Source organism: Buceros rhinoceros, unplaced genomic scaffold (genome assembly GCF_000710305.1).
Source record: "Buceros rhinoceros silvestris isolate BGI_N320 unplaced genomic scaffold, ASM71030v1 scaffold6558, whole genome shotgun sequence".
NCBI classification, from domain to species: domain Eukaryota; kingdom Metazoa; phylum Chordata; class Aves; order Bucerotiformes; family Bucerotidae; genus Buceros; species Buceros rhinoceros.
Window position 1 is genome coordinate 12,159 of NW_010428487.1, and position 9,080 is coordinate 21,238.

The following is a 9,080-nucleotide window of genomic DNA, read 5'->3' on the forward strand; positions in this document are numbered from 1 at the left end:
TTGGGACCAATGACATGTACTATCTAAACAAAAAACACAACCGTTCTGCTTTTCTCAATCAGTTTCTTGTTTCTTACAAGTTGGCAAAAAAGTACACTGGAGCTCTTTCCTCTTTCTCAGTGCTTTCTACATTGATAGTATTTGAACACATCCTGTTAGGCAGGTGCTTAAAAAACCTGGGTTTATAATTAATCTCCACGTAGTTTCACAAAAGAGCAACCTAAAAAAGGGGGAAAACATCACAGGGTGTTTATGTGCCTGGAAGCCAGATTTACAGGGAGCTCTCCTGTCTGTGCTTAAAATAGAAAAGCTCAGACATCCCTATCTACAATACAGCAAAGAGATACCTTAATTCTCCTAAAGACCAAGTCTAGTATCTTACCATCATAGTTAAGACTGAAATACAAGAATCTTTTTTGTGGAGAATAAGTAAGTATTCATTGGTTTTTAATAACTGGCAACTATCAGTGTTATTTTCCATTCTCTTTCTTCCTCCAGAAAAGCAAGAGCTGAGATGATGGTAATGGAAAAAAACATGAGCAATTGCTTTTATCACACAAGCTAGATTTGGATGCATATTTCAACAGAAGCCTTTAAAAAGCTCAGTCATGTTTTGGTTTGGTTTTTTAAATTACGGATTTACAACTTGGTTTGACAGTATGTTACAGGGAGATCTATTATTTTACAGAAAAGTCAACATTAACAAGCTAAGGAAAACATTAATATATGAGAATGCTTTTCAAGATTCTGAATGTTTTTATGGAAACAGAATACTGGAAAAAAGGACAGAATAAAAGGAAGAGTGGAAAGGAACACCAAAAGATTAAAAAACCCCTAAACCTAAATTTCCTAAAATTCCTAATCCCTATGTAGTTATTAAATTTGAGTATTCCCTGACAGGCAAACACCGTGAATGCATTCAAAGAAGTTTCGGAAGTAAAGGAAAAGATCATCAGTTAAGAGTTTGTCACATTTAAATCTAGAACAATCCTGCTTATGAAGATGTGTTGTGTTTGTTTTTCACAACTCCCAGTATCACCTCTATTAGCAAATGTATTTATCAGGAAGTGATAAAGCAAAGAGTAATGAATTATAATAACAAAGAATAACATACAACATAGCTTTTGTGTGGAAGAGTGAAATCTCCTGAAAGTGGGAACTGTACACCCACCTCTGAAGGACAGATCTGAAGAAGTAAAACAGGTATGACTGTATACATAAAATACATGTGTTCGATAATACTCACCTTTCTGAAAAATCTGATTCTATAAATTCTCGAGTCCGCTTTCTGTCCCTAGTAAAAGACAATTCAAACTTAGATGAAAACAATATTATATATTTAGAGCAACAAAATCAATGTATTTGGGGCCTAGCTGGGTATTAATGTTTGCTGTTACATGTTTACTGAAAGGGAAAAATAGCGCACACACACAGCTTGACAAAATTGGAGAGAAGGTGGTTAGGACTTCAAAGGTTGTCTGCCAGACAAGTTCTATTCCCAAATTTACCATGCTTTGCCTGCATGATTTTAGAGAATTCACTTCATCTGGAACTATAGGAAGTGCTGATATGAACTAGATAAGCAAATCCCATCAAAAAGGGGAAGCTGGGCTCCTTTGAAAATTCCTAAATAAAATTCCTCCATGTGGAATTAAAATGCTTTTAAACAGCAGATGAGGTATATCCTATATTTTAATGACACTGAAGGTTTTGGTATCTTTAAACAAAAAAGAAGGTAAAACACTAAACACATTCATATTAGAGCTGATGCATACAGAGCTGAAGAGAGATACTCTGAAGAAACAGTTGACGTGAAATTTGCATAGGAGTCACCAGTCATTGCCAGTTTCCTTATCATTCTGTTTATTAGTACAGCAAGCAGACTTCAGAAGATGTGTTCCAAGCTTGTCTTTTATTCTTGCAGCTGATACAATGCATACTGCTTGAGAACTACTGGCGATTTACAACCTTGCAGTTGTAGTTGTTACCTTGCAGTTTCCAAATCAGGATCACGCGGATACTTACACAGCTGAAAACCTGACAAAGTTAGTGAAGGGAGCTGAACAACAGTGGTGGATTTGAAGATCTGTGCCGTGAAAGCCCACGGATATTTGGTTGTGTGATCCGGAACCCAGAGCAGACGCCTTCCTAAGCAGCAACAGCGGGATTTTTGTCGTTGGCAATCCCTGTCCGTGGTGCTTAACTGCTCACACTGTGTGACTCGGGGTGTGAGCGCACCAGAGCTGGGGCAGGGGGCGTGAATGCTGGTGAATGAAAGGTGTCCCCTGCTCTGTAAGCCAGGCTGACAGGGGTTGTATGGAGTCCTGAGAATGAGTATGCTTGTCTCATTTGATCTTGGAAACAATCTGGAATCTGTGAAGAGGAGCAGACAACGGCTAAAGCAAGAAGTCTGGACTTTGAGTCCTCTGGAACTGTCTTCTTTCTGAAGTCCTTTCTGGATTCACCACCATGCAAGTTCGGCAGTACCACAGACCCTTCCTCACTTTTGTTCTTCAGATGACAATATGACCTATTGTATGGACTTCTGCAGGGATCAATATTGATAAGCCAGTCTGGTGAAAATCTTGCTCCTTTTTACTGGTGAAGAAAGCTAGCCTCATTGGAAATACTGTCTCTGGATTTTGACAGGACAAACAGAAGGATGGTGCTTCTACTTTGTGGTGGTGGTTGATGCACTGCAACTAGGCTTCTCTCTGGAAATCTCCATCACCTGGGTTTAGATGAAGCTTAAGAAAAGGCATTGATTCTCTGGTTTAGCAAGCTGTGAACAGATGCTGTATCTTTTCCCTCCTCTGTGTATCAAAAGAACTTCTACCTAGCCTCCACATTTCACAAAATTTGCAGAAACAAAGTAATCTTTGACAACTCATTTTTCAAATAAAATCAGAACTAAGTGGATCTGGAAGGTATGTGAGGAGATAAACACATACTCAGGGGGAAAAAAAAAAATCAAGCTTAAAATCTGCTCAGCCAGGCATGTTGTTTATTGACTCTGTAGTGGGACTATTGCAAGTGGGAAGGACAAACCTGTGACAGTCTGTGCTTACAGCAAACACAGAATGAAGAAAGTCAAGATACAAACGTTATACTCCCATTTCTGCCATGTCCTAGATGCTCTGCTCACCTCTAAAGCTGGAAAGGTACTACTGACATTCATCACCTATGTAGAAAAGTTTACCCAGATATGGAAGTAAATTACTTTATTTTCAGAGGCAAAGCACTACATCTGTCTTGAGACAGATAAACTCACCAGTGCTGGTATTAAGAAAAAAAAAATCCTGAAATACCAGCAAAGACCAGATTTCCTTAGAACATATAAAGATAGCCACGCTACTCTGGAGTACCTCAAAACCCCATGAAAATTTGTAGCTAGTAATAAAAATTTATTTCATTGATTACATTTAAAATTTTCCGTTAGAGCTTTATTCTTAAATGCCTTTTGAAGCGTTTTTGACAGTCTCCCCCCATGCTGGCACTTGCTGGTATGCTCAACAGCAAAGCTACTTGGATATACCGTGAACTTATGAAAAAACCTAAAAGGCTTCTTTTAACTGAACTCATGAATTTGTGACTCTCCATACTCATAAAGAAACAGACATGCCATAAAATTAGAACAGTGAAGTGACCGATGCTTGTACTTCTATGTTCACGTGCTCCAGACATTGCAATTGCATAACAGGCTAAAAAGGATACTCCTTTTAGTTGTGCGAGATCTAGAAGCCATAAGCCAACACACAGATACAACAGCACAAGTAAAGGGAAAGTCAGAATGGATCCTCAAACATCTTTAAATAAACCAGAAATCTTACCCTGGGACCCAGCCAGAAGCTTCCGTTATATGTGTCTGTGTGACCATTGTTGGAGCTGGGTTATATGGACTCCCAATCAGAACACTCCCTGAACTGGTCAATCTTTGTGATGTGCTTATGATCTATGAAATTTAGAAATAAAGCCCACAAATCTTCTAAGAAAACAGAAGTTACAACAGCTCAGAAATCATACTAAGCATGGTATTAAGAAAAAAACAGCAATTCTGTACCAGATGCAAGCTATGGTCAAGATACACAGAAGAGATGTCATCAGAAGATCTTCATACATTATTTACAGTGCTGTTAAGGTTTCTACTAATTGTACCATATTGCTGTATCATTTATAAAGACAAGATCTAGACAAGTAGAAATAATTACTAGGTATGGCAGATAAGATCTGTACCTGTATACATCTCATTGTTTCTCTGACAGCATGTCTACACAATGTCTTGATCACTGTAATCAATAAAGCTTCCTTTCCCATGCATTTGTCTCTTGCAATTGTCTGTCTTTGGTACCAAAGACAATCTGAGCTGCAGGCAAAGTATTCACTGCAGTTTCTAGCATTCACAAGATCTCAAGGCATTCCAACCATCTAGTAATACAACATGGTACTTATGGAATTAAATGTAAAGTCTCTACAGTATAGGCAGAATTTAAATTTATTCAAACCTGGTGAAATTCTGTGTTCAATGGTTGTTAACACTAAGACACTTGGTCTCAACTTTTAAATCACGTCTAAGATCATTCTTTAAAGTAGCAGAATTTAGATAGTATTTAAAAAACAGCAGTAATTAATTAATTTTAAAATAAACCACATGTTAGATTATTTTTATTTCAGTATGGTAAGTTTCATACTAAAGCTTCTTGGACAATGTTTCTTACTCATATACCTTATTTTGCCTTTTTAATCTTTACTTTATTTTACTCCATTTGTTAGTGACATTTTGAGTACCCACTGTATTAAACATTTTAGTTTCCTTTACTACTTCACTTAACCATGTAAGTATACGGCAGATACTTTGTTGGGCATCCATCAATATTGTTTAAATAAGTAGAAAAGATGGTATCTGAAGAATTTCCCATTTCCTTTTTCAGTACATATATGTACTTTTTAAACTTAAAGACATAAATCTATCTTATTTATGTTTGCAAGTGGATAGCTTGACAGAAGCAAAACAGAAATTTGAGAAAACCAAAACACAGGTACAGGTTAGATATTTACTAGCTGATACTAGTAACTAGAACAGAAGAACCCTGGCTGGCTGCTTTATATCCTGCATGCATGTACAGGAAAGCTAGCAACTTTTTTCAACTTACTACTACATTGGCTTAAAGTCGGAAACATTTTGTGGTTCATTTTTAAAAGCTTGCTTAAGTTCAGCACAGGTGTAAGACCAGTATGTAGGTGAGAATCAGTAATGCAATATTTCAATTAAACATCAACCCAATCCAGTGATTTTTAATATCAGTTTCTTGCAACATGATAAATAATGTTTATTTGCAGTAAGCATAGGGTTCTGTCAGCACATGCCAGGAAGAAAGATTTTAAATATTTTGCACACTGAAATGCATTTTACCACATTCCACCCTCTCTGAGGTTTCAAGTTGCTCTACTGATGTCTTGTAAATGCAGGATCAAATGTGTCATAAGAGTGTTTTATGTCCAATCTCCATAATTTTCTTGTGACAATCACTATTATAAACTGAGGTGGCAAATTCATGTTCATGTGTCCCAAGATCAGCCTGTCCAGTCTCCTTCTATCTCCTGGTGCCATCTAGTGCAAATGGACTGCAGCAGTATGCTCTGCCAGGGCCCATTCTCCATGGCAGCCACCATATCCAGCAGTGCTGGTCTGAGGGGCACTTAGAAGCACAAAAATCCACCCGTCTACAGCTTATTGTTAAAGTTGCAAGTTCTTGGATGCAGGGACACAGATGTCATGGATACACAAATCAGTGCTATTTCAGTGTCACTTTTAAATTTACTACTGAATGCCTGTTTTTAGAAAAAAACTCTACACGGTATTTTCAGCAGCCTAATTCCATCTTAACAGCACTGCACAGCATAAAAGAAAAAGAAAACCTCACCCTAATGTAGCAAATAGATCATCAGTAGGATATGTGAAGTCCCTGTAAATAAGGATTTTATCAAGAATACTTACGCTGTTAAAATTACACCTACAACTGAATCTAAAGAAACTGTGACAAATGCTCATACGCAAGAATCCAGCCCACAAATTTTGCTGATTCCACCATTTGCACATCCATACCCCACAAGATTCGTACCAATGAGCCAACAGCCCACTGATCCTGGGGGTTTGAAGGACCTGAGGGGGGCTGTAACCTACAGTGGTTAAATAAAGCCCCAAACCCTCGCAGCAGCAGGATGTTGCTAACACAGATAAGTTGCTAAAGGAGTGCTAAAGTTCCCACTGTTTTAAATGGCATGGGACACTACACAGCCATACACTGGATGTCTTAGGAGGCTGGTGTTAATGGCTGTTTAATAATAATGTTTTCTGAATACAGATGCTGCAAAGCATAAAGAACTTCTTGCAAAGCAGCAGAATATTTAAAAAAAATTTTTTAAATCTGTGTCTCGTGCCATGCAGTTGCTTTTGCAACTTCTGTCTGCCATAGAAACTAAACTGTAACTAGAGTTCATTTTAACCAAAAGCAGGAGCTTGAGAAGTCACTCAAGAACAGGAACTGTATTAACTGACCACTCTCGCCAGTTCCTGGCAATTGTTTATTGCACTCAAAAACACATCTTTTGTAGAACTATTCCAGTGAAAAGCTACAGGGTACGTGCTCTAGCAATACTTGTATCAGTACCGATGCACTGAGGAACACTAATCTCTCGTAGTCAGCCTGTGGCTAGCACTTCAGATGCAGAGCTCTGCACGGTGGAGAATACAGCTCAGGGGCACCTGACTGTAATGCTTGTGTCCATCTGTCCAATGGCGATAAAAGCCATTGAAGAACAGTAGCAACTTCTGATGTGAAAAAGACCCACCACAATTCTTTATAAAACATGAAATTGTTCTTGAGACTAAGTGCTTGGCAAGTAGGCATTAGTTTAATAGAAACTGTTCACTGCATTGCTTATTTAGTTCTTTGGCCACCAGAACAGAAAAACTTTTCTCAACAGATCCAAAATCCCTGAAACAACAACACATGCTCATATACAGTTATAACTGACAGGAAAAGACAATTTTAAGAAGATCAGTATCAACAAGTTAAACCTCTAGCAAGATTTACCGGTGAGAACATGACTCAAAATATTCTTAATGAGATTTTTTTTTTTCTTAATACACTTTTGAGTAATAGTTAAAACGCCACCTGGTAAAGTTGTTCAATTTCCATTCAAAGCCAGGAAGATAAATATCCTCTAAGGTCACATACAGATTGTTGTTGGGAATGGCAATTCTGGCATGCTAAGCTTGCTGTACCCACACATCCCTTCCATCCACGTGGGGCACTTCAGCAGCCTTTGCAGCTGAGACAGGAAGTGGCAAGTTCCTACCACCGTTCACATCTTTGTTCTTCGTTTTCCCATACTGCATTAACAGGAAGCCATGCAGCTAGTTACACAAGTTAGCTCTACTGGAGTTGCAAAACTTACCATTTGGGATCCAACATTCACATTGATTGGTCCTAAGGTTTTTGGCAAAATCTTAGTTGGGGAGTTGGTGCTGGAAACTGGTAATGTGATTATTGAAATACTACCTAAAAAGAACAATAAAAAGAGAGTTTTAAATTACTTCTTAAGTAACCTATGAATAACACCATCTAACTCATCCTGCCTTCACACAGAGAAGGGCAGCTCTATGCTGAAAAAATGCTGTTGCTCCTTCCCTATTCCAAATCATATCTTGTCATCTTGATTACTCAGACTTGATGTCTTAATCAAAACTGTCATGCAGCACTACCATTAGCCCATGAGTGTTCCAACCATTGTACATAAGCCGCTCAAAGCGATGAACACATTTATCTGTGGACACTGTGGCAGCAGCAGCTCCTAGCTCTACGACAGTTTCTTAGTAAGAAAGCTGGGAATCCATCAATCAAACACCTCCCTCTATTCTTAGGGACAGCCTGATTCAAAATGGGGAATGACAGTGGTGGGTCTGGAGGCAGAATCAAGTGCAAGGAATGTCACTGCCTTGTTATCCAGAGTCAGCTTGGGTCCACCTGGGGTCGTGAGCTGTAAGGACAAGGACTGGCTCCTGAAGGGCTACTTACTGCTCTCTGGCACTATCAGAGAGAAACTGAAGGCATCTAAGGTGACAGGTTCCTTTCCAACAGCTCAAACACCGGCCCTCACCACTGCCGTGCCCCCCTTCCCCAGTAGCTGGCCAACATTCCACTTAGGCCACATGGTCCCAAGCTGACTCAGTGGTGTTTGTTCCCTGGTCTTCTCCACTGCTCACTTTTCTCACTTGGTCCTGAATCACAATCTTTTTTTTTTTTAAATTATTTAGTACACCTATGTTCTCCCATGACATAACTGGAAAATCACAAATTCAACAGTGTAACCTCTCTGTAATATGAAGCAGAAGCAACAAAATTGAGAATAAAAGAATACTTTAAAAAAGGAACTTCTGTAGCTATAGCACAGAAGTAAAAAAAGATGTAGATATAGTCTACAAAGTCTCACCTTTATAAAAAATTAACAAGAGATGTGAGAAACATTTACAATTTGAGACAAGGATGTTCTAATGTTCTGGGTAAGTTCCATTAGCATCTGGAGTAACACTACTACTTAATATTCGTTTCTGAAAGGCAGACCTGTATCTGAGGATATCTTCAGAAGAAGCTTATTTGAATAATTCAATCGCCTAACTTACCTAGAAACAAAAACACTTCTAAAATCCACACACTCATAAACCTACCCCCACAGTAAATCCTTGCTCTATTACGAAACAACTTTTGTGAGGTAGTGCCGGAGTGCACGAGTCGACAGTAATCCATGATTTACATATACTGTGTTCCAACTCTGAGCTCAAAATAGTTCTCTAAACTGGCCAATTACTTGTCAGTTTTACTTTTTCTACAAGATTTTGCCCAGGATATGCTAGCACAGCTGAGCAAATCTCATCAAAACCTAGTGTCCCCTCTCATTGCAGGATGTGGTCATCAGTGACACGTCTGTCACTTCCCAGTGCTGCTGTAGAAATCTTCCTCTTTTCTGCTGCAGCTGAAACTTTTGGTCCCCTTTTCTCCACGATTTCTCATGCTATTCCT

The 9,080-nt window shown here is 38.7% G+C and overlaps 1 protein-coding gene across 1 annotated transcript in view; it reads right to left on the reverse strand.

The window, feature by feature from the left end:
• Positions 1-8,807, reverse strand: part of TFDP2 (transcription factor Dp-2 (E2F dimerization partner 2)) — a gene marked incomplete at its 3' end in the record, with an annotated part of 18,510 nt that extends 9,703 nt beyond the window's left edge. The window contains exons 1-4 of the mRNA XM_010142286.1: positions 8,729-8,807; positions 7,459-7,562; positions 3,831-3,952; positions 1,247-1,294 (exon numbers count right to left, since the gene is read on the reverse strand). Coding sequence (XP_010140588.1) covers positions 1,247-1,294; positions 3,831-3,952; positions 7,459-7,562; positions 8,729-8,807 — 353 coding nt within the window. The remainder of the gene's footprint in view (positions 1-1,246; positions 1,295-3,830; positions 3,953-7,458; positions 7,563-8,728) is intronic.
• Positions 8,808-9,080: the final 273 nt, after the last annotated feature.